Source organism: Panicum virgatum, chromosome 6N (assembly GCF_016808335.1).
Source record: "Panicum virgatum strain AP13 chromosome 6N, P.virgatum_v5, whole genome shotgun sequence".
Lineage (NCBI taxonomy): Eukaryota > Viridiplantae > Streptophyta > Magnoliopsida > Poales > Poaceae > Panicum > Panicum virgatum.
In genome coordinates, this window is record NC_053150.1 from 44,969,250 (window position 1) to 44,990,812 (window position 21,563).

Here is a 21,563-nt window from a genome sequence, read left to right on the forward strand (position 1 = left end):
TTCATAGAACAGAAGTTGAGGAAAGGCTCTGGGTTGGGCCGCGGGGGTGGCACCATACCTGAGGCGTCTACGGACTGGTGGAAGTCGGCCACTGCGGTCAGTATTGAAGAGAACACACGCCCAATGCCTTGTTTTATTTTACATTGTATAATGAACAATGAATAAACTAAACTAATGCAGTCAACTTTTTGTAGGGCAACCAAGACTTGATGGCGCTCAGGGATGGGTTTCCTGACTACATAGAGGAGATGGATAAAATGTTCGCTGGCTTTGTTGCTGATGGTTCCACCTCGTATGCCCCTGGGCAACGCTCAGTACAGGACATTACCAGTGATGACGCTGAAGATGAAGAGGAACAAGAGCCAGATGATCAACATGTGGCCACACCTGTTAGCGTTGGTAGCAAGAGGACCAGCAGCTCACGCAGCACACACAGCCTACACAGCACAGCAAGCAGTCCCCATAAGAAGGTAAAGAGCCCAGCAGTGAGGGCCATGTGCGAAAAGATTGGGGGTCTCACTGCAGCAATTGGTGATGGCCGTGAATACTTCAATGACACCCTGAGGCTGCGTGCAGCGCAACGTTAGGCAGCAGAGCAGGCTGCCATCCAGGCAGCGGAGCGGAAGAGGAAAGAGGAGGAGGAGCAGGTGGACCTCATTATCAGTTTGGCCAAAGAGTGTGGCTTCACTGAGAGCAGCCCAGAATAGCTTGGTGTCCTCAACATACTCGAGAATGAGAAGGCCATCATCTGGTTCCTCAAGAATGGTGTTGAAGGAAGGAAACAGACCATCAAAGCCAACGCAAATCGGGTCTAGACCTTCTCAACCATTCATGTATCCTTTGTGTCCGTAGACCTTAGTTTGTGATGGCTGTCTTAGTTTGTGAAGGTTGTGTGTTGGACAACTAAAGCTTGCATGTGTGTTATTTGAATTCGAAAGATGTGTGTTGGGAGTGAGTTGAACTGCTGTGTGTGTGACGATGTGCACTAATGAGGACCCCAATTAGCTGGCAACTTGTCACTGATGTCTTCTTTTTTTGTTGTTATTGTTGCTTATAGGTTTCAGCTCCTACCTTAGGTATGAACACCTCTGAGGGTCAATTGCATGGAGAGGCTGAGGATAGTGAGGATGAGTTTGACGACCTCCTACTAGCCACCCTTAAGCATGAACAGGCTGCTGCCCATGCTGCATTGTTAGGTATGTCCACAGTGGCTATGCATGTTGACAAGTATTTCACCAGATCTAAGTATAGGGTCGTAGAACCGGGTCTAAGTGGTGATGAGTGGGTTAAGAGGAACCTTTGCAATACCCAGGATTGCTATGACATGTATAGAATGACCCCCAAACTATTCTACAAACTCCATGATCTGTTGATAGAACTGTATGGGCTCACGTATAGTGGAAAGTCATCCACAATTGAGGCCTTAGGAATGTTCCTTTGGGTAGTTGGAGCTCCACAATCTGTTAGGCAAGCTAGGAACATATTTCGGAGATCATTGGGAACTGTGCATAACTTGTTTGTGAAAATGCTCAAGTCTTTGGTGAAGCTAGATGATGACATCATCAAACCAAGAGACCGACAGTTTAGAACCATGCATTCGAGACTGGACAACCGTAGGTTTTATCCCTACTTCAAGGATTGTATTGGGGCAATTGATGGCACTCATGTTCCCTGTGTTGTCTCCAAAGATCTTGTGAATCAGTACATGTGCCGTAAAAACTTAACAACCCAAAATGTCATGGCCTGCTGCGACTTCGACTTGATATTCACATTTGTCAATGCTGGTTGGCCTGGTTCAGTTCATGACATGAGGGTATTTGATGATTCGATGAATAAGTTTGGACATGTGTTTCCTCACCCACCTACAGGTACTTAAGTGGCTGTTCTGTCTTTAAACTTCCTAATTACATGTACTTAATACTTACATGTGCTTGCCGGTGCAGGGAAGTTTTATCTGGTAGACTCCGGGTATCCCAACCGTCCAGGGTACCTTGCGCCGTACAGGACCACAAGGTACCATCTCGAAGAGTTTCAAAACGCAGAAGAACCACAAGGTAAAGAAGAGTTGTTCAACTACGCACACTCCTCACTTAGAAACTGCATTGAGCGAGCCTTTGGAGTGCTCAAGCAAAAGTTTAGGATATTGATGGGTATCCCGAGTTATAATCTACAAACACAAACACATATAGTAGTTGCTTGCATGGCACTTCATAACTTCATCAGGTTGAGTCAAGAAAGGGACCGACACTTTGCTCGTTGTGACCGTGATCCAAACTATGTGCCGGTTGCTGCTTCCGTAGAACAGCCACCAACTGAGGAAGCGCCTGTTGTGTTAGATAACCAACAGATGAACGAATTTCGTGATTTGATTGCATTTCAAATGTTTCATGGCGGCCAATAAATGTGTGTTCAAATGCATGGGCACTCAATTAAATCATGTATTTGTAGTTGTAATTTTATGAGGACTTGTTTTTTTCCACTCGGTTTTTGTAAGGGTTTGAAACATTTTTTTATGTTTGTAACAGTTTTGTAATTTTTGTAACAGTTGTGTGTTGAATAAATTATTTCCTTTGGCCCAAGGGCACGGCTGCATGCTGCATGCAGAGTGCGGGCCATTTGCAACAGTTGCACGGGCCATTTGCATGCTGCATGCAGAGTTCAAAACACCATGCACGGCGGCAGTTTGGCCTGACATCCATCCATCCACGCGGAGTGCATGCAGAGTTCAGTCTTTTTTTATCCTCTCAACTGCCGTCCATCATGAGGCCTGACACATGTATACATTTCAACACAAATTTGACACAAATTGAGCAGAAATTTTGGCACCCAATTTTGGGATCTAAACACAGCCATGGTTTTCTGACTTCTGTTCAAGTACTCGAAAACGCAACCAAAAGCCAGCAGAAAACAAAAAAAAAATGCAGCACAAAGCCAGAAGGTTCGTTCGGACCCGTGCTTGTCTGAAAATGGTGAGGGGGAAGCTTCTCCATCTTTGCTCCTGAAACGGGGGTGAGCGGGGGAACCGTCCTCGCAGAAAAGGTTATGAATGGCGACGCACGCCTGTCTCGCGAAAGGATGGGCACGTACATCACCGGAATTCATGACCCGAGAGGCCGAGACGTCAGAAGTCTCCGGGTCCGGAGCGTGGCCTGGCCCTGCGTATTTTCCTCCCAGGCTCCCAGCTCTGCATGTCCTTCCGTCCGTAAGATACTGTGCATAGAAATGGCGAGGTGACAAAAAAAAATGTTACAAAGCCCCAACTACCATTGCACAGTACCCCACTGTTGATGTCCGAAATGATGCTAATCCAGCCCGTTGCGAGGTGGGCTAATCGTGGTCTCGTGCTCCACTGCTCCTACCTGCAGGGCCATGCGGTTCAGGATGAAGCTGTGGAGGAAGCTCATCTCCCAGCCGGACCAGCCCTGTACGACCGGTGTGAGTGGATGATGATGTCCGGCACATTCAGTTAACCTACTCGATCCATGCTTTCTTTTTTTTTATACTTTTTTGGAGAAAAGCTTGTTTCTTGTACTAGAGTAGAACCGACCAAATGCCTTGAGATGAACAAAAAAGATTAAATCCATCCAAAACAAATCTTCAGCACGGGTAGAAACGGAGCACCCCAAAGCCGGTGGCAGCTTTGCAATTTGCCGACATGGAAAGGTTGCATGTGTGTTGGTGCGCGCTCTTTGGCAAAGATTACCGAGGCTGTGTTTAGATGAGGTGAAAAGGGGAGAAAAAGTCACATCAGTCACTGTATCACTTTTTGTTTATTTGTGGTAAATATTGTCCTACCATGACCTAACTAGACTCAAAAGATTCGTCTCGCAACGTACATCAAAACTATGCAATTAGTTTTTTTTATTTGACTACATTTAGTACTCCATATATGAGTTATTTGCTATATTTAATGTTTCGATGTGATAGGAGATGTGATGGATGTGATGGAAAGTTTGGAAATTTAGTGGGACCTAAACACACCCCGAGAGCTTCCCAAGGAAATCTCCGCGTCCATCGAGACCCAGTTTCTCATGACGTGGGCCGCCGTGCTCTCTCGTGCCTGCGGATCGCGGAGCAGCCCAAAATGTAAAACTCCCTCACGGGGCCACGTGTCGCGTCGTCACTTTGCCTGGACAAAAGTGACCCTCTGTTTTTTTTTTCAAAAAAAAGTGACTCTGCAGCCGTGTTTAGAAAAAAACTAGCACGGGTACTCCACCGCACGAATTCGACCAAAGATCCGAGTTTTTGAAAGACTGCCAAAGTGTTTCAAAAGCTGGGAAGATGCTTGTCGCACACGCTGCAAGTCGGCCTGCTGAAAGATGGCATCAAAGCCTCAAAGGCCGTGGCGTGCTCCTCCTGCGCTGTCAAACTTTTTTGTTTTTTTATATGCACTGGTGAGCGTACAGTTCGACGGCGAAGTGTACCGTGACATACGAAATGAAGCATGTATATGGTACTCCGCTCGGGCAGAACCTAGCGCTCCAAAACACGGACGGACGGCAACATGAAACTGAATGATCACACAGGACCAGCAGCGGAGTCAGAGATTGGATCGTGTGTACCGGCGGACCAGTGGTCCAGTGCCTCTGCCCACCCCGGCGACGACGAGTGGGTGCGGTTGCTGCCATTCGACGCCGGTCAGGCGAGGTCGCGTCCCTGCCGGTGGTGTAACACACAGTAAAACCGCGGACGTTCCGTTAGGGATCGGCCGACGGTCCACCAGAGTAACGCTAAGATATTTAGCTAGATGTAGGTCCCGTCGTCATCTCCTCCTTCCTCATTCCCACCTCGACCAGAGACGAGCGCAGCTCGTCCGCTTGCGCCGCTGTCGCCCCATTCCGTCGATCTCCCTCCTTCGGCCACCATACTTCGATTCCTCGCGCGAGAACCTTCCCCGACACCTCCTCCACCTTCCCCAACCCCTAGCCCGGCTTCTCTCCGGCCAGAATCACCCAACCACCGCCGGTCACCATTGGAGGCGCTTAAAGCTTTGCTCCACCATCGATACGTTTCTCCGGTCATCCTCCGCCCGAACCGACCGCGGGAATGGATTTGTGGTGAGTCACTTGTGCCCCCTGGCCTCTTTCCCCCTTCTGTTGTGCGCCGCCGGCGCTGGTGAACCGCCGCCGCCGTGCTTACTGCCGCTTGTCGGGTGGTCTGCAAAAGTGAGTCGCGGACGGTCCGCCTAGGAGGGCCGGACAGTCCGCCGGTCTGGTTAGAAGTTGTCCAGAGACGATGTTGTCTCTGGTGTTTTCGTAGGATTGAACTGCGGACGGTCCGCTATTGGAGAGCGGACAGTCCGCCGTAGAGATCAAAATTTGTCCAGAGACGATGTTATCTCTGGTGGGGTTCGCAGGGTTGAACTGCGGACGGTCCGCTATTATATAGCGGGCAGTCCGCCATATAGTCTAGAATTTTGTCCAGAGACGTTATCGTCTCTGGTGGAATTGGAAGACCCCTGAGACAGTTCCGGAAATTTGAAGTTTTCTTGGGCTAGCAGGATATTATCGCCGGTTTGTACCGGACTTCTCCAAAATTGCTAGGCCCATGACCGAATTGCTTAAGAAAGAGGTGAAATTTGTTTGGGATGACAAATGTGAACAGGCTTTCCTAACCATGAGAAAGTTATTGACGTCGGCCCCTATCTTGGCTCAGCCGGACGTTACTCGGCCTTTTGATGTTTACTGTGATGCATCAGGTACGAGTCTTGGCCACGTTCCCATTTCTGCCTTTGGCTTAGCCAGATATTGCTCTGGCCTTGATATTTTTGGGTAATGCATTAGGTACGGGCCTCGGCTGCGTCCTTATACAAGAGCCTCAAATATATTTTCACCCAGAGCGAGCTAAATTTGCGCCAGAGACGGTGGTTAGAGTTAATTAAGAATTATGACCTGGAGATTCATTATCACCCGGGCAAGGCAAATGTTGTGGCTGATGCATTGAGTTGCAAGGAAAGTTGCAACTGCGTCTCAGCTACAGTTTTGCATAAAAGTTTGTGTAAAGAAATGGAGAAGATAAATTTGGCTATTGTAGCTAAGGGTACTCTTGCTAACATTGTTCTCACTCCAACTCTTCGAGATCAAGTTATTGCGGCTCAGAAGGACAATATTGGCATGGAAAAGATTAGGCAAAGGCTCAGAGAGAATGACCCTCGAGTGGCATGTTTCCATTTAGATGGCGAGGGTGTTTTATGGTTTAAGAACCGGCTGGTGGTACCTAAGGATTTAGAACTCCGGAAACAAATTCTTGATGAGGCTCACCTTTCTAGGTATTACATTCACCCGGGCAGTAACAAAATGCATCAAGATCTCAGGCAGCGGTTCTGGTGGACCAGGATGAAACGTGAGTGTAAGCATCTAGGCCCTATAGGTATGTTTCGGTGATTAATGACAACCATTATTGTGACTAATAAGTTTGTGCAGCTTAATGAATCATTACCGCTCATTTGGTCATATGTCAAAAGAGGCCCCTCAGTAGCTCGCCTTTTTGGTATCTTGATGCCAAAGGGGGAGAGAGTCAGGGGGAGTTGGAGTCAGGGGGAGGGTAGAGATAGAGAGAGCTCGTAGTTATCAGGACTTTGATGTTTTATCTCATTTGGTGTTAGTTCATGGATATGTACATTTGACGCTTGAGTATGCCGTGCTTTGAGACATATCTATGGATTTCGTTTGAGCCGTTGAGCTCCTTGGTTCTCTTTCGAGTTTGCTTGTGTTTATTCTGTCTTATCTTTCTCGCTCTCTCGTTATATTTATTGTTGTGTTGTCATCAATCACCAAAAAGGGGGAGATTATAAGCATCTAGGCCCTCTAGGTATGTTTCGGTGATTAATGACAACCATTATTGTGACTAATGAGTTTGTGCAGCTTAATGAATCATTACCGCTCATTTGGTCATATGTCAAAAGAGGCCCCTCAATTTCGTTATTCAAAATGGCGATCTCGGTATTCAACTCAAATATATAACAAGACTAAGGATCTTTCTTGTCCTAAGTGTCGTAAGATTGAGAAGGACACTTAGGTTAGTATGGGTTTTATAGTTATGTAGTGATCGCACTATTAAGAGGGGTTAAGGTCAAGTAACTTGAGCATGGACATGGTCATTTGAAAATGGATGCACACTATGGTCACTCAGGTTTCTAGAAGTTCAAATAAGTGGTTTTCAACTTATATCTCAAGAATATTTGGATTTCACTCAAGACTCAAATCAGAAAAGTCAAAATCAGAAAAAGTCTATACACCGGTTTAACCGACACTTCCATTTTTCTATACGTCGGTTAAACGCAGTCAGCAGAGTCTGGACAGGTTCTATACACCGGTTAAACCGATGTTGTTTGAATTAACGTCGGTGCATTGGTCCAGAGTTGGTTTTTCCAGGGCATTTCAAGTTCAATACACCGGTTAAACCGACGCTGTTTGAAATGAGACGTCGGTGCAATTGACCAGTGAGATGGTCTTTTCAGGGATTTCAGAAGTTGTACTCACCGGTTAAACCGACGATAGATTTGAGTTAACGTCGGTGCAGTTGTCCAGAGACTTGGTGTTTCAGTTGATCAGTGGACAACTACACTCACCGGTTAAACCGATGATACGTCGGTTAATCTGCCCAAGTTGTAACGGCTAGTTTTCAGAAAGGGCAGTTTACTTTCATCGGTTAAACCGACGCTGGCTATTGGAGGATAGTCGGATTAACCGGCGCTATGTAGTTTTCTGGCAGCTTTTCTCCAACGGCTCTATTCGTGTGAGCTGCCTATACATACCCCTCCAATGGGTCATTTTGCACTCACTTGACACCAGGCAACATTCATACACTCATATATTGTTGAGAGCCATCTTGAGCTTCATCTTCCACACATTTGTTCATTCAATCATTCAAGAAGCAAGACTAAGGACTTGAGTAGAGAGAAGCTTGTGTGCATCCGTTCTTGGTGATCGGTTCTTGCTCAAGTGAAGGCCCTAGCTTGTTACTCTTGGTGATTGGCAGCACCTAGGCGATTTTGGTGATTGAAGGTGTTTCTTCCGGAGCTTTCCAACGATTGTGGGAGTCCAAAGAAGTTTGTACGTGGCTTGAGCTCCACCACGCCGGGATGGTGAACGGAGACTCTTAGTGAGCGCCCTCGTCTCGGTGACTTGGGAGGTGAACAAAAATATCACTTGTTTAGAGTTAAGTATGATTCCTTTAAGATGCTTGCTCATAAAAGTTGCAATGATATGTATTCTCGCTTGAATGTCATTGTCAAGGACATTAATGCCCTTGAAGTTTCTAAAATTGACAGTGGCTCCATCAACCGCAAGATTCTCATGCTCCTTCCGAAGCCCAAGTACAACATTATCAATGCTATGCTTCAAAAGGAGAATCTTGATACGATGGAAGTGGGAGATCTTATGGGCGAAATTCGCGCTCATGAAATGGATATCTTTGGTATGTCTGAAGAGCCAACAACAAGCAAGTCAATTGCTCTCAAAACTAAGGCCAACAAATCTCGCAAGCTCAAGATGACTAAGCAAGAATCAAGCTCAAGCAATGAAGAAAAAGATCATCATGAAAGCTCATCTGATGATGAAGAAGATGGAGAACTTGCTCTCATGATGAGAAAGTTCACACGCTTGAGTGACAAGATAAACAAGAAGGGTTACAACTTTGACCCTAAAAGAAGAATGTTCCGGCCAAGGGAAGATGTCAAGTACAAAACTTGCTACAATTGTGGAGAAAAAGGCCACATCTCTCCCGATTGTCCCAAGCCGGACAAGAGAAAGAAGGACAACAAAAGCAAACATCGCCATGAGTCAAGCGATGATGAAGAAGATGAAAAGAAGAACATGAACAAGAAGCTTGGGAAGAAGAAGAGCCATGACAAGAAGACCAAGCTCTTCCCAAAGAAGAGAGGGCACACCAAGAGAAGTTTCTTGGTGGAAAAATAAGAATGGGTGACCGATGTCTCATCAAGTGAATATTCAAGTGATGAAGAGGACATCGTCACCATCGCCCTCACCAATGAAGAACCACCACTACCTCCGCCTCCCATGTGCCTCATGGCAAAAGGTAACACAAAGGTATGTGAGGTGGATAGTGAAGATGATAGTGATGAGGAGCTTGACCCTTATGAGTTTACTAACCTCATTAATGAGTATACATCCGTCATCAAGAGGGAAAAGGGCAAAGTCAAGATTCTTGAGAGCACTCATGCCAAGTTAGAGCTTGCCCACTCCGACTTGCTTGGCAAATACACTGACTTGCTCAAAAAGCACAACGAGTCACTTGTACTTGCTAAGCAAGTTGAAGAGAGCCACAAAAAACTTAAACAAGAGCATAGGGAGTTGGCTCACAAGTATCAAGAACTTGAATTTACCTATGAAGCAATTGACTCAAATCTTGAGAACTTTGTCAATGAAACCATTGAAAAGGTCAATGCTTCTACTTCATGTGATGACCTACTCATTAATGCAAATGCTACTAATATTGTGCCCGAGCTTACTCCTTCTAGGGAAAAGAAATTGATGGATCAAGTAGCAAGCCTCAAGAGTAGTGTGGAGAAGCTCTCAAGAGGAGAATACATACACAAGGAAATTCTCTTCAACAATGCACGTGACTATGGCAAGAGAGGTCTTGTTTCATTTCCGAAGCCAAATCAAGGCACTACTCCATCTCCGGAGATCAAGACTAGCTTCATCAAGGAAGTTGGTTCATATTGCCAACATTGCCAAGTTACCGGGCACCACACTAGGGAGTGCACCTTACTATCACGCCCTCTTCCCACTTTACCAAAGAATTGCTCTTCAATGTTTCAAAATAACCATTTTCTTTTGAGTAAAGTGAAGGGCAAGGTGAATGCCAAATTCATTGGCAAAATTGCTAAGGAGTCAAAGAAGAAGCTCCCCAAGCAACTTTGGGTCCCAAAATCTCTTGTCACACATGTGCAAGGCCCAAAGCTTGTCTGGGTTCCTAAAACTCAAAAGTGAATTCTCATGTGTGTAGATGAACTACAAAGCCGGTGGGAAACATTGGGTACTTGATAGCGGTTGCTCTCAACACATGACCGGTAATGATAACATGTTTACCTCTCTTGAAGACCCCGGCGATCACGAACATGTCACCTATGGTGATAACTCAAGGGGGAAAGTCTTAGGTTTGGGTAGAATAGATATTTCTAAAGATTTATCTATTTCAAATGTCTTGTTTGTAGAAGCACTTAATTTTAATCTTATTTCTATTGCTCAATTATGTGATCTTGGACTAACGTGTACCTTTGACAAGAATGGTGTTGTAGTAACTCTTGAAGAAGACAAGTCATTGGTGTTCACGGGGTTTAGGCATGGCAACATTTACTTGGTGGATTTCTCTTCAAAGCAAACAAGCACCATGACATGCCTCTTCACCAAGTCATCTCTTGGGTGGCTTTAGCATAGAAGAATTGCTCATATTGGAATGAGCAACCTCAAGAAAGCCCACAAGAGAGGGATGATCACCGGCTTGAAGGATGTCACATTTGACAAAAACAAGTTATGTAAAGCAAGTCAAGCCGGAAAACAAGTTGCAACACATCATCCCATCAAGACGATGTTGTCTACCTCCAAGCCGCTCGAGCTACTACACATGGATCTCTTTGGTCCAACTACATACAAGAGTATTGGTGGTAACCTCTATTGCCTAGTAATCGTTGATGATTTTTCACGCTATACGTGGGTCATGTTTCTAGGCGATAAGGGTGAAACTCCGGAAGTCTTCAAGACATTTGCAAAAAGAGCTCAAAGGGAGTACAACTCCCCAATTGTGAAGATCCGGAGTGACAACGGCACCGAGTTCAAAAATATGAAGATTGAAGAATGGTGCGATGAAGAGGGCATCAAGCATGAATTCTCCGCCACCTACACACCTCAACAAAATGGAGTGGTGAAAAGAAAGAACAAGACACTCATCACTCTAGCAAGAGCAATGTTGGATGATTATGGCATATCTGAGAAGTTTTGGGCGGAAGCAATCAACACGCGCGTGTCATGTATCCAACCGAGTGTATCCCCACCGACTCCTAAAGAAAACTCCATATGAGCTCATCACCAGGAAGAAACCAAATATATCATACTTTCGAGTCTTTGGTTCAAATGCTTCATCTATAAGAAGAAAAGGATCGGTAAGTTTGAGAGTAGATGTGATGAAGGTTTCTTTCTCGGTTATGCATCAAACTCCAAAGCATATAGAGTATTCAATCAAACCTCCGGGTTAGTTGAAGAAATATGTGATGTGGAGTTTGATGAATCTAATGGCTCCCAAGAGGAGGTTGTTGGCTATGACAATGTAGGTGATGAGAAGATTAATGAAGCTTTGAAGAAGATGTCCATTGGGGATATCAAGCTAGAAGAGGTGCATGAAGGAAATAATCAAGGGGGAGGACCTTCCTCATCTACACCAAGCACCTCCACGGCACCCCAAGTGGATGAAGATCAAGAAAAAGATGATCCACAACCTCAAGAAAATGTGCCAACGCCAACACCCCAAGTCCAAGAAGAAGAAGAGCAAATTGTTCCACCACAAGCACAAGTCACCCATGATCCACCCCAACAAGCATCCACGCAAGTACCGCTAGTGAAGCATGGTCGCATCTCCAAGGATCATCCAATTGGTCAAATCATTGGTAGTCCTTCCAAGGGAGTAAAAACTCGCTCTAAGCATGCTTCATTTTGCGAATATTACTCGTTTGTTTCTTGTATTGAACCCACTAGCATAGAGGAAGCACTTGAGAATTCGGATTGGGTGATGGCCATGCAAGAAGAATTGAACAACTTCACCCACAATGAAGTTTGGGTCCTCGAAGCTCCTCCGAAAGACAAGAACATCATCGGCACTAAGTGGGTCTTTCGGAACAAGCAAGATGAACATGGGGTGGTGATATGCAACAAAGCAAGACTTGTGGCAAAATGGTTTTCTCAAGTCGAAGGTTTGGATTTTGGTGAAACTTTTGCTCCGGTCGCAAGACTTGAAGCTATCCGCATCTTTCTTGCTTACTCTTCACATCACAATATCAAGTTATATCAAATGGATGTGAAAATTGCATTCTTAAATGGCGTTATTAACGAACTTGTTTATGTTGAGCAACCTCCCGGGTTTGAAGATCCGAGGAATCCTAATCATGTTTATAGGTTGCACAAGGCACTCTATGGGCTCAAACAAGCTCTAAGGGCTTGGTATGAGAGGCTTCGTGACTTCATAATAATGCAAGGCTTCAAGATCGGGAGGGTGGACACCACATTGTTCACAAAAGACGTCAACGGGGATCTTTTCATTTGTCAAATTTATGTTGACGATATTATCTTTGGCTCAACTAATGATTCACTAAGCCATGAGTTCGCTACCATGATGTCTAGGGAATTTGAGATGTCCATGATCGGCGAATTGACCTTCTTCCTTGGTTTTCAAGTCAAACAATTGAAGGAAGGGATATTCATCCATCAAGAAAAATATACTAAAGATATCTTGAAGAAGTTCAAGATGGATGTGTGCAAACCGATCAAGACTCCCATGGCAACCAATGGGCATCTCGACTTGGATGTGGATGGTAAACCAGTTGATCAATCCCTCTATCGTTCTATGATAGGGTCTTTGCTTTACCTTACCGCATCTAGGCCCGATATAATGTTTAGTGTGTGCTTATGTGCCCGCTTTCAAGCAAACCCAAAGGAATCACACCTCTCGGCTGTGAATAGGATTCTTCGGTATCTCAAGCACACCCCTAGCATAGGCTTGTGGTACCCCAAAGGCTCTAGCTTAGATCTCTTGGGATACTCGGATTCGGATTTTGCCGGAAGCCGTGTGGATCGCAAGAGTACCTCCGGGGGTTGCCACTTACTTGGGCGTTCTCTTGTTTCTTGGTCGAGTAAGAAGCAAAATTCTGTGGCTTTGTCCACCGCGGAAGCGGAATATATAGCGGCGGTGCATGTTGTGCCCAAATCCTATATATGAAGCAAACCCTTTTGGACTTTGGTGTGAAACTAGATAGGATCCCACTCCTTTGTGACAATGAAAGTGCCGTAAAATTTGCCAAAAATCCGGTTCAACACTCTCGCACAAAGCACATTGATATTCGTCATCACTTCTTGCGTGATCACGAAGCTAAAGGAGACATATCTCTTCAAGGTGTGAGATCCGAGGAGCAATTGGCGGATATCTTCACAAAACCATTAGACGAGAGTTCTTTTGTTAGGCTAAGGAATGAGCTTAATGTGTTAGATGCGGCAAACGTCATGTAAGTTACCATGTCATATAGAAAAATGCATAAATATAGGACACTTGTCTAACCATGGTAAGATAGTGATGAGCAAGGGTTTAGCTAGAGGTGGTGGTCCACTTGTTTTCCTCTAGGCTTGTAGAAAGGCTCATCATGAAGAAGCTTCCCGTGGGTTCAAACTTGACAAGTAGATCTTAAATTCTTGTTATGCAATCCTTGTCATATAGATGTGCACTTCATGTTTATTCTTCTTTCGCATGTGGTTGTAGCTTGCACCATCATTGCATGCGTAAGGGTCACAAAGGAGATCACTTGATGAAAATGAGAATTGTTTCATATACAATATCTTAATTCATGAAGAGTAAAAAGAGCAAAGTGTTAGGTGCGTTATTGCCTAATGAGTCATGTCATGATGAGTTTGAAGCTTTCTATCTTCAATATTTCTATGACAAGGCTCATACATTTTATTTGGCGCTTTGTCTCGCTTTGCGGCTTTTCCTTGTATTCGAAAAGAAAAATTATTAAGCTAGTGTGCTATCCTAAATATTTTGAGGGGTAAAGTCGCCTATGCAAGTCCATTAACTTGTGTTTAGTTGAATTTTATAAGTTCATTGGACTTAGCATAGAAGAGTGAGCTGAGTGGGGGGTTTTTGGGTTCACCGGTTAAACCGACATCTAATGAATCTACACCCATCGGTTTAACCGGTGTTACTAAGTTTCTGTCTCAGCTCAGTCAAACCAGGCGTTAAACCGGCGTATGCAAATATCAGAACATCGGATCAACCGGTGAACGTAACACTGATCTGACCTGTCAATCAACCGGTGCTTGCAGCGTTCAACCGGCGAGTTCAAAGTGCATATCGTCGGATCAACCGGCGTTCAGATGAATTTCTGCTGGAGTCTCGGGTGAACTGCACCGATGCAATCAACCGGCGTTCATACCCTAAGCGTCGGATCGACTGGTGTTAAAGGAAAGCGCGGGACCCACCTGTCATATATGTGTCTTATGCCCGCCGCCGGTTTCTTTCTTCCTCTGTTTCCCCCGATTCATCCCGACTCAAGCCGCCGCCGCGCTCGCCTACACGACGCCGTCGCCGCTCCGCCACTGCACCGTCGCCGCCACTCGCTCCACGAGCCACTAGTCCGAGCCACCGCCACCGCGCGTCACTCACGCCGCCCGTGTACCGCCTGCACGCGCACGCGTCGCACACCACCCGCTCCGCGCCGCCGCCCGTACACCAGCGCTTGCCTGCGCCACCCACGCGCCACACCGCTTGCGTTGCCTGTGCTCCCCTTGCGCAGACACTTCGCGCACGCAAACTGTTTGAGGGTTTGCCCGAGCCGCTTTTCGCACCGCTCGCGCGCCACGTTCTGGCCACCGCCAGTCGAGATGGGTCCCGAGAAGAGAAAGGGAAAGGAGGTTGTTGTCGAGAAGCCCGTCCGCAGGCGGACTCGCACAGAGAGAGAGGCCGAGGGGGCCGAGATGGTGGCCAAGGCCGCCGAGGAGCAGGCGTCAGGCCGTGCTCGCCCGTTCGCGATCAGAGAGCATACAGCCAGGGGCAGAGGCCGAGGTATGGGCAGGGTCAGAGGTGCCAGGGCCACCAGGGCCACTACACAGCAGACCGAGGGTGATTCGTCTAAGGGGGAGCCGACAGCTACAGAGTCAGATCACTCAGTTTCAGATTCAGATGCAGCACAGTCAGAGCAGACTCAGGGACAAAGCACACAGGGGTCACCGACTCTACGACGTTCTGGCCGCACTCGGCAGACGTCCCCAGCAGGAGAGTCTTCACCAGCGACCGAGCGTCGCACTGGACCGAGTACGCGAGGAGGTCACCAGCCACAGGAGCCTCGCAGGTCCGCAGCAGCAGCAGCCCGTAGAGCCGAGGCCCTAGAGGCCGAGTGCGCAGTGTTCCGTATGGACACTGTTGTGCGTCTAGAGCCAGGTGTGCTGCTCCAGAACTTGACCAAGACCAATGCGGCGAAGGTCAAGAGGCTCAGGTGGAGTGTTGGAGAGGAGGACTGGTTCCCCGTGACCCGTGACAGCAGGGTCGACCGTAGATTCTGGACACTTCTTCAGGCCAGCTTCTACGAGACCTACCAGAGGCGAGGGCACATGATCTTTCCGCACATGGTGCTTGACTGGGTTTCTCTGAGGACAGCTGCAGGGGGTGCTGATATTAGAGAGCACTTTGCCCACTTCAGAGGTCTGCCCAGGCTACTTCAGATGGAGCAAAACTGGTTCATAAAGGACTGGGTCAGAGTATTCTATGCCATAGCCTGGATCGCTCCTGAGCGCAGAGCCGTACACTTCGTGTTTGGAGGCCAGGTCTTTGGTTTGTCTAGGACGACGATAGCAGGGATACTTGGAGTTGACTTGGTTGATGTCTCTCTGCACGAGATGGTATATGGAGACGCAGATCCACCGCGCAGAGCGATGATTGGCGGGATTGCACAATCTCACGAGGCGATCTCTCAGTGCTTCCGCCAGCCGTTTCCAGCCTCCTATGCCAGAGTACCTAGCTTGCTGACCCCAGAGGCGTACGCTATTCACATGGTACTCCGGAGGACTCTGTTACCGAGGAGTGGCTACCCAGAGGGGTTTACAGGTCTATAGCAGCTACTGCTTCTTCACATACTCACTCACCAGCCGTTTGACATTGTTGATTTCATTTTGGCTGAGATCGAGGATGTGATCACTGACGGGATGGGAGTAGTACGTCAGTTCCCTTATGCTCACTGGATCAGCTATATCTGTTCTATGATTGTACCAGCAGAGTCACCTGTCAGCAGTGTGTACCGTCAGGATGAGGCTCCCCGGTTCCTAGTTTACCATCCGACAGCACCACAGGACCGGAGGAGGGGCAGACAGGCAGAGAGAGCTGCCATGGCACAGTTGTCACCTGAGGCACAGGCCCGAGTGGCACAGGAGGATGAGACACTGCTAGCTGCCGAGGCACAGCTTCCCGGAGGAGATGATGAGATACACTGGTTTGAGCTTGAGTCAGACTCCTCCGAGGATGCCGAGTACTTTCCTGCAGCACCCGCCAGTCACGACCACGAGGCAGGAGGGTCCCGAGAGCCAGCTCCAGAGTCACCGGCAGCTGCTACTGTTACAGAGTCCCAGGTGACTCAGCCGTCCGAGCTTATCTCTCTACTTCAGCAGCTTGTTACTCAGCAGCGAGAGGATCGGATAGCACAGGAGGAGGCCAGGAGAGCCCATGAGGCTCAGCTAGCAGCCATTCAGAGAGAGGCTGCCCGAGAGCGTGCTGCAGCGGAGGAGCGTTTTGTCGGGCTCATTGATCGAGTATCACAGAGGACAGACGCTCAGTTCCAGCAGATGCAGCAGGGCAAGATGGCGATGTTCGGGATGATCACACAGCTGTACACTCACACCGGACTCGCCCCGCAGCAGCCAGGCCTTCAGGGTGTTGGAGTACCTCAGCTTGCAGTCACTCCAGCTCCAGCGCCCACTGCAGCTCCAGCTACTACAGCGACACCGGAGACCATGTTCTCGATGTCCGCACTCCTTGGGTCTGCCGGTCGTCCGCTCTTCTCACCACTGCCAGCGACTACACTCTTCCAGGACTCACCATCGGCAGTGCAGTCAGTCGCCCTCCCCGTCGTACCATATACACTACCTTCAGGGGGAGGAGGAGAGGAGTCTATACTTCAGCAGTCGACACAGCCGGCAGCTTCAGCACTTACTACTTCAGATGTTGACACTTCTTCTGCTGAGCCGGCTACCACTTCTACGGACCCTCTTCCAGGAAGTGCCAGCATGAGAGCCTCCACGATAGCTACACCTCCATTTAGCTCAGACCCTCAGCTCCCGTCCGTCATCGAGGGTTCTCCATTCGACGATGACGACGACGACGACGACGACGACGATCCGGACCGCTTCCTCGCCGTGCCACGATAGCCGGATCAGTAGCTCGCCTTTTTGGTACCTTGATGCCAAAGGGGGAGAGAGTCAGGGGGAGTTGGAGTCAGGGGGAGGGTAGATATAGAGAGAGCTCGTAGTTATCAGGACTATGATGTTTTATCTCATTTGGTGTTAGTTCATGGATATGTACATTTGACGCTTGAGTATGCCGTGCTTTGAGACATATCTATGGATTTCGTTTGAGCCGTTGAGCTCCTTGGTTCTCTTTCGAGTTTGCTTGTGTTTATCCTGTCTTATCTTTCTCGCTCTCTCGTTATATTTATTGTTGTGTTGTCATCAATCACCAAAAAGGGGGAGATTATAAGCATCTAGGCCCTCTAGGTATGTTTCGGTGATTAATGACAACCATTATTGTGACTAATGAGTTTGTGCAGCTTAATGAATCATTACCGCTCATTTGGTCATATGTCAATAGAGGCCCCTCAATTTCGTTATTCAAAAAGGCGATCTCAGTATTCAACTCAAATATATAACAAGACTAAGGATCTTTCTAGTCCTAAGTGTCATAAGGTTGAGAAGGACACTTAGGTTAGTATGGGTTTTATAGTTTTGTAGTGATCGCACTATTAAGAGGGGTTAAGGTCAAGTAACTTGAGCATGGACATGGTCATTTGAAAATGGATGCACACTATGGTCACTCAGGTTTCTAGAAGTTCAAATAAGTGGTTTTCAACTTATATCTCAAGAATATTTGGATTTCACTCAAGAATCAAATCAGAAAAAGTCTATACACCGGTTTAACCGACGCTTCCATTTTTCTATACGTCGGTTAAACGCAGTCAGCAGAGTCTGGACAGGTTCTATACACCGGTTAAACCGATGTTGTTTGAATTAACGTCGGTGCATTGGTCCAGAGTTGGTATTTCTAGGGCATTTCAAGTTCAATACACCGGTTAAACCGACGCTGTTTGAAATGAGACGTCGGTGCAATTGACCAGTGAGATGGTCTTTTCAGGGATTTCAGAAGTTGTACTCACCGGTTAAACCGACGATAGATTTGAGTTAACGTCGGTGCAGTTGTCCAGAGACTTGGTGTTTCAGTTGATCAGTGGACAACTACACTCACCGGTTAAACCGATGATACGTCGGTTAATCTGCCCAAGTTGTAACGGCAAGTTTTCAGAAAGGGCAGTTTACTTTCATCGGTTAAACCGACGCTGGCTATTGGAGGATAGTCAGATTAACCGGCGCTACGCAGTTTTCTGGCAGCTTTTCTCCAACGGCTCTATTCTTGTGAGCTGCCTATATATACACCTCCAATGGGTCATTTTGCACTCTCTTGACACCAGGCAACATTCATACACTCATATATTGTTGAGAGCCATCTTGAGCTTCATCTTCCACACATTTGTTCATTCAATCATTCAAGAAGCAAGATTAAGGACTTGAGTAGAGAGAAGCTTGTGTGCATCCGTTCTTGGTGATCGATTCTTGCTCAAGTGAAGGCCCTAGCTTGTTACTCTTGGTGATTGGCAGCACCTAGGCGATCTTGGTGATTGAAGGTGTTTCTTCCGGAGCTTGCCAACGATTGTGGGAGCCCGAAGAAGTTTGTACGTGGCTTGAGCTCCACCACGCCGGGATGGTGAACGGAGACTCTTAGTGAGCGCTCTCGTCTCGGTGACTTGGGAGGTGACTAGACTCTTAGTGAGTGTCATAACGTGGATTAGGGGTGTGTGCCAACACATCGACACCACGGGAAAAAATCCGGTTGTCTCTTGCCCACTCCTTACTTTCAAGCACTTACTTTCATGCAATTATTTATGTGCTTGACCTTAGAGATCATAGCTTAGCTCTACCTTGCTTAGTTTCATATCTAGTTGTATCTTCGTAAGCTTGTGTAGTTTACTTAGCTAGCCGGTTGGTGAATTGAGCCTTACTAGTATTGCATAGGTTAAGGTTGCTTTACTTCGTTTTAGAATTTTGAAAAAGGCCCAATTCACCCCCCTCTTGGTCCATCGATCCTTACAGTGAGGTCTCCAAATATGTGTCCGAGTGCGATATCTGTCGAAGAGTCAAAGCAAGTCATCTCAGACCTACTGGTATGCTACAACCGTTGGATATCCCTTCATGGAAGTGGGAGGATATTAGTATGGACTTCATTGTTGGTTTGTTTCCCACGTCAAAGGGATATGACTCTATTTGGGTTATCGTGGACCGCCTCACTAAATCCGCTCATTTTCTTACAGTGAAGACCCGTTATTCATCTCACCAATATGCTGAGATGTATATGGCTCGGATTGTGAGTCTTCATGGTGTACCCAAAACAATCATATCAGACAGAGGCTCACAGTTTGTTGCACATTTCTGGGAATAGTTGCATGCATCTTTGGGTACTCAGCTTATTCGCAGCTCCGCCTATCATTCTCAGATCGATGGTCAAACTGAGCGAATCAATCAAATTCTAGAAGATATGCTTAGAGCTTGTGTACTCTCTTATAGCAAGAAATGGGATGAATGACTGCCTTTAGCGGAATTTTCTTATAACAATAGTTATCAAGAAAGCATCAGAATGGCTCCTTTTGAGGCATTATATGGGCGGAGGTGTAGGACTCTAGTGAACTGGTCAGAAACCGGGGAAAGAAATGTGTGCGGCTCTGAGATGGTCAGTGAGGCAGAAGAACAAGTCCGGTTCATATAGGAGAATTTGAAAATAGCCCAATCCCGACAGAAAAGTTATGCGGACAAGATACGTCAGTCCGTCTCATTCCAAGTGGGAGACCATGTTTACTTGCGGGTATCTCCAATGAAAGGAGTCCAACGATTCGTAGTGAACGGAAAGCTCGCACCTCGCTATGTTGGGCCTTTTCCTATCATTGAGCGGTGCGGGCCGGTAGCATATCGCCTGGAACTTCCTACCCAATTATCCGCGGTTCATAATATTTTCTATGTCTCTCAGCTCCGGAAATGCCTCCGTGTTCCAGAAAAGGTGATTGACATAGAAAAGTTGCAACTGGAGCCCGATCTTGTCTATCCGGAGTATCCAATCAAAATTGTTGATCACAAGACCAGGGTCACTCGGAATCAAACCAGTGATTTCTATAAAGTGCAATGGAGCAATCACTCCGAGTGGGAAGCCACTTGGGAAACGGAAGAATTTGTTCAATCCAAGTGTCCGGAGTTGCTTCAAACTTATTGAAGTACCTAACCTTTCGCTCCTGTTTCAATTAGTAACTTCACTCTAAATCTCAGGACGAGATTTCTTTAAGGGGTCAGAGATTGGCTCGTGTGTACCGGCGGACCAGTGGTCCAGTGCCTCTGCCCATCCCAGCGACGACGAGTGGGTGCGGTTGCTGCCATTCGACGCCGGTCAGGCAAGGTCGCGTGCCTGCCGGTGGTGTAACACCCAGGAAAACAGCGGACGGTCCGCTAGGGATTGGCGGACGCTCCGCCAGAGTAACGCCCAGATATTTAGCTGGATGTGGGCCCGGTCGTCATCTCCTCCTTCCTCATTCCCACCTCGACCAGAGACGAGCGCAGCTCGTCCGCTCGCGCCGCCGTCGCCCCCTTCCGTCGATCTCCCTCCTCCGGCCACCATACTTTGATTCCTCGCGCGAGAACCTTTTTCGGCACCTCCTCCACCTTCCCCAACCCCTAGCCCGGCTTCTCCCCGGCCGGAATCGCCCAACCACCGCCGGTCACCATTGGAGGCGCTTGAAGCTTTGCTCCACCATCGATCCGCTTCTCCGGTCATCCTCTACCCGAACCGACCGCGGGAATGGATTCGTGGTGAGTCACTTGTGGACCTGGCCTCTTTCCCTCTTCCGTTGTGCGCCGCCGGCGCCGGTGAACCGCCGTCGCCGCCGCCGCCGTGCTTACTGCCGCTTGTCGAGTGGTCTGCAAAAGTGAGTCACAGACGGTTCGCCTAGGAGGGCCGGACAGTCCGCCGGTCTGGTTAGAAGTTGTCCAGAGACGATGTTGTCTCTGGTGTTTTCGTAGGATTGAACTGCGGACGGTCCACTATTGGAGAGCGGACAGTCCGCCGTAGAGATCAAAAATTGTCCAGAGACGATGTTGTCTCTGGTGGGGTTCGCAGGGTTGAACTGCGGACGGTCCGCTATTGGATAGCGGACAGTCCGCCGTAAATTCTAGAATTTTGTCCAGAGACGTTATCGTCTCTGGTGATATTGGCAGAATGAACTGCGGACGGTCCTCCAAGGAGGGCCGGACGGTCCGCAGTAGAGATTAAAATTTTGTCCAGAGGCGTCGTTGCCTCTGGTAGTATTGCATAGGTAAACTGCGGACAGTCCGCTATGTTGGAGCGGACGGTCCGCCGTATAGATTGAAATTTGTCCAGAGCGGTTGTTGGTTCTGGTGGGTCGGCAGAATTGTACTACAGACGGTCCGCCACTTGGGCGCGGATAGTCCGCAGGGCAGTCCAGTTTGAAGTATAGTAGTTACATC

The 21,563-nt window shown here is 47.6% G+C and overlaps 1 protein-coding gene across 1 annotated transcript; it reads left to right on the forward strand.

Moving 5' to 3' along the window:
* The first annotated feature begins 1,568 nt into the window (after positions 1-1,568).
* Positions 1,569-2,771, forward strand: LOC120680141 (putative nuclease HARBI1). Its single transcript, XM_039961759.1, has 2 exons — positions 1,569-1,868; positions 1,944-2,771. Exons 1-2 carry the CDS (start codon positions 1,592-1,594, stop codon positions 2,399-2,401), a joined length of 735 nt encoding a protein of 244 aa, XP_039817693.1. The 5' UTR covers positions 1,569-1,591; the 3' UTR covers positions 2,402-2,771.
* Positions 2,772-21,563: the final 18,792 nt, after the last annotated feature.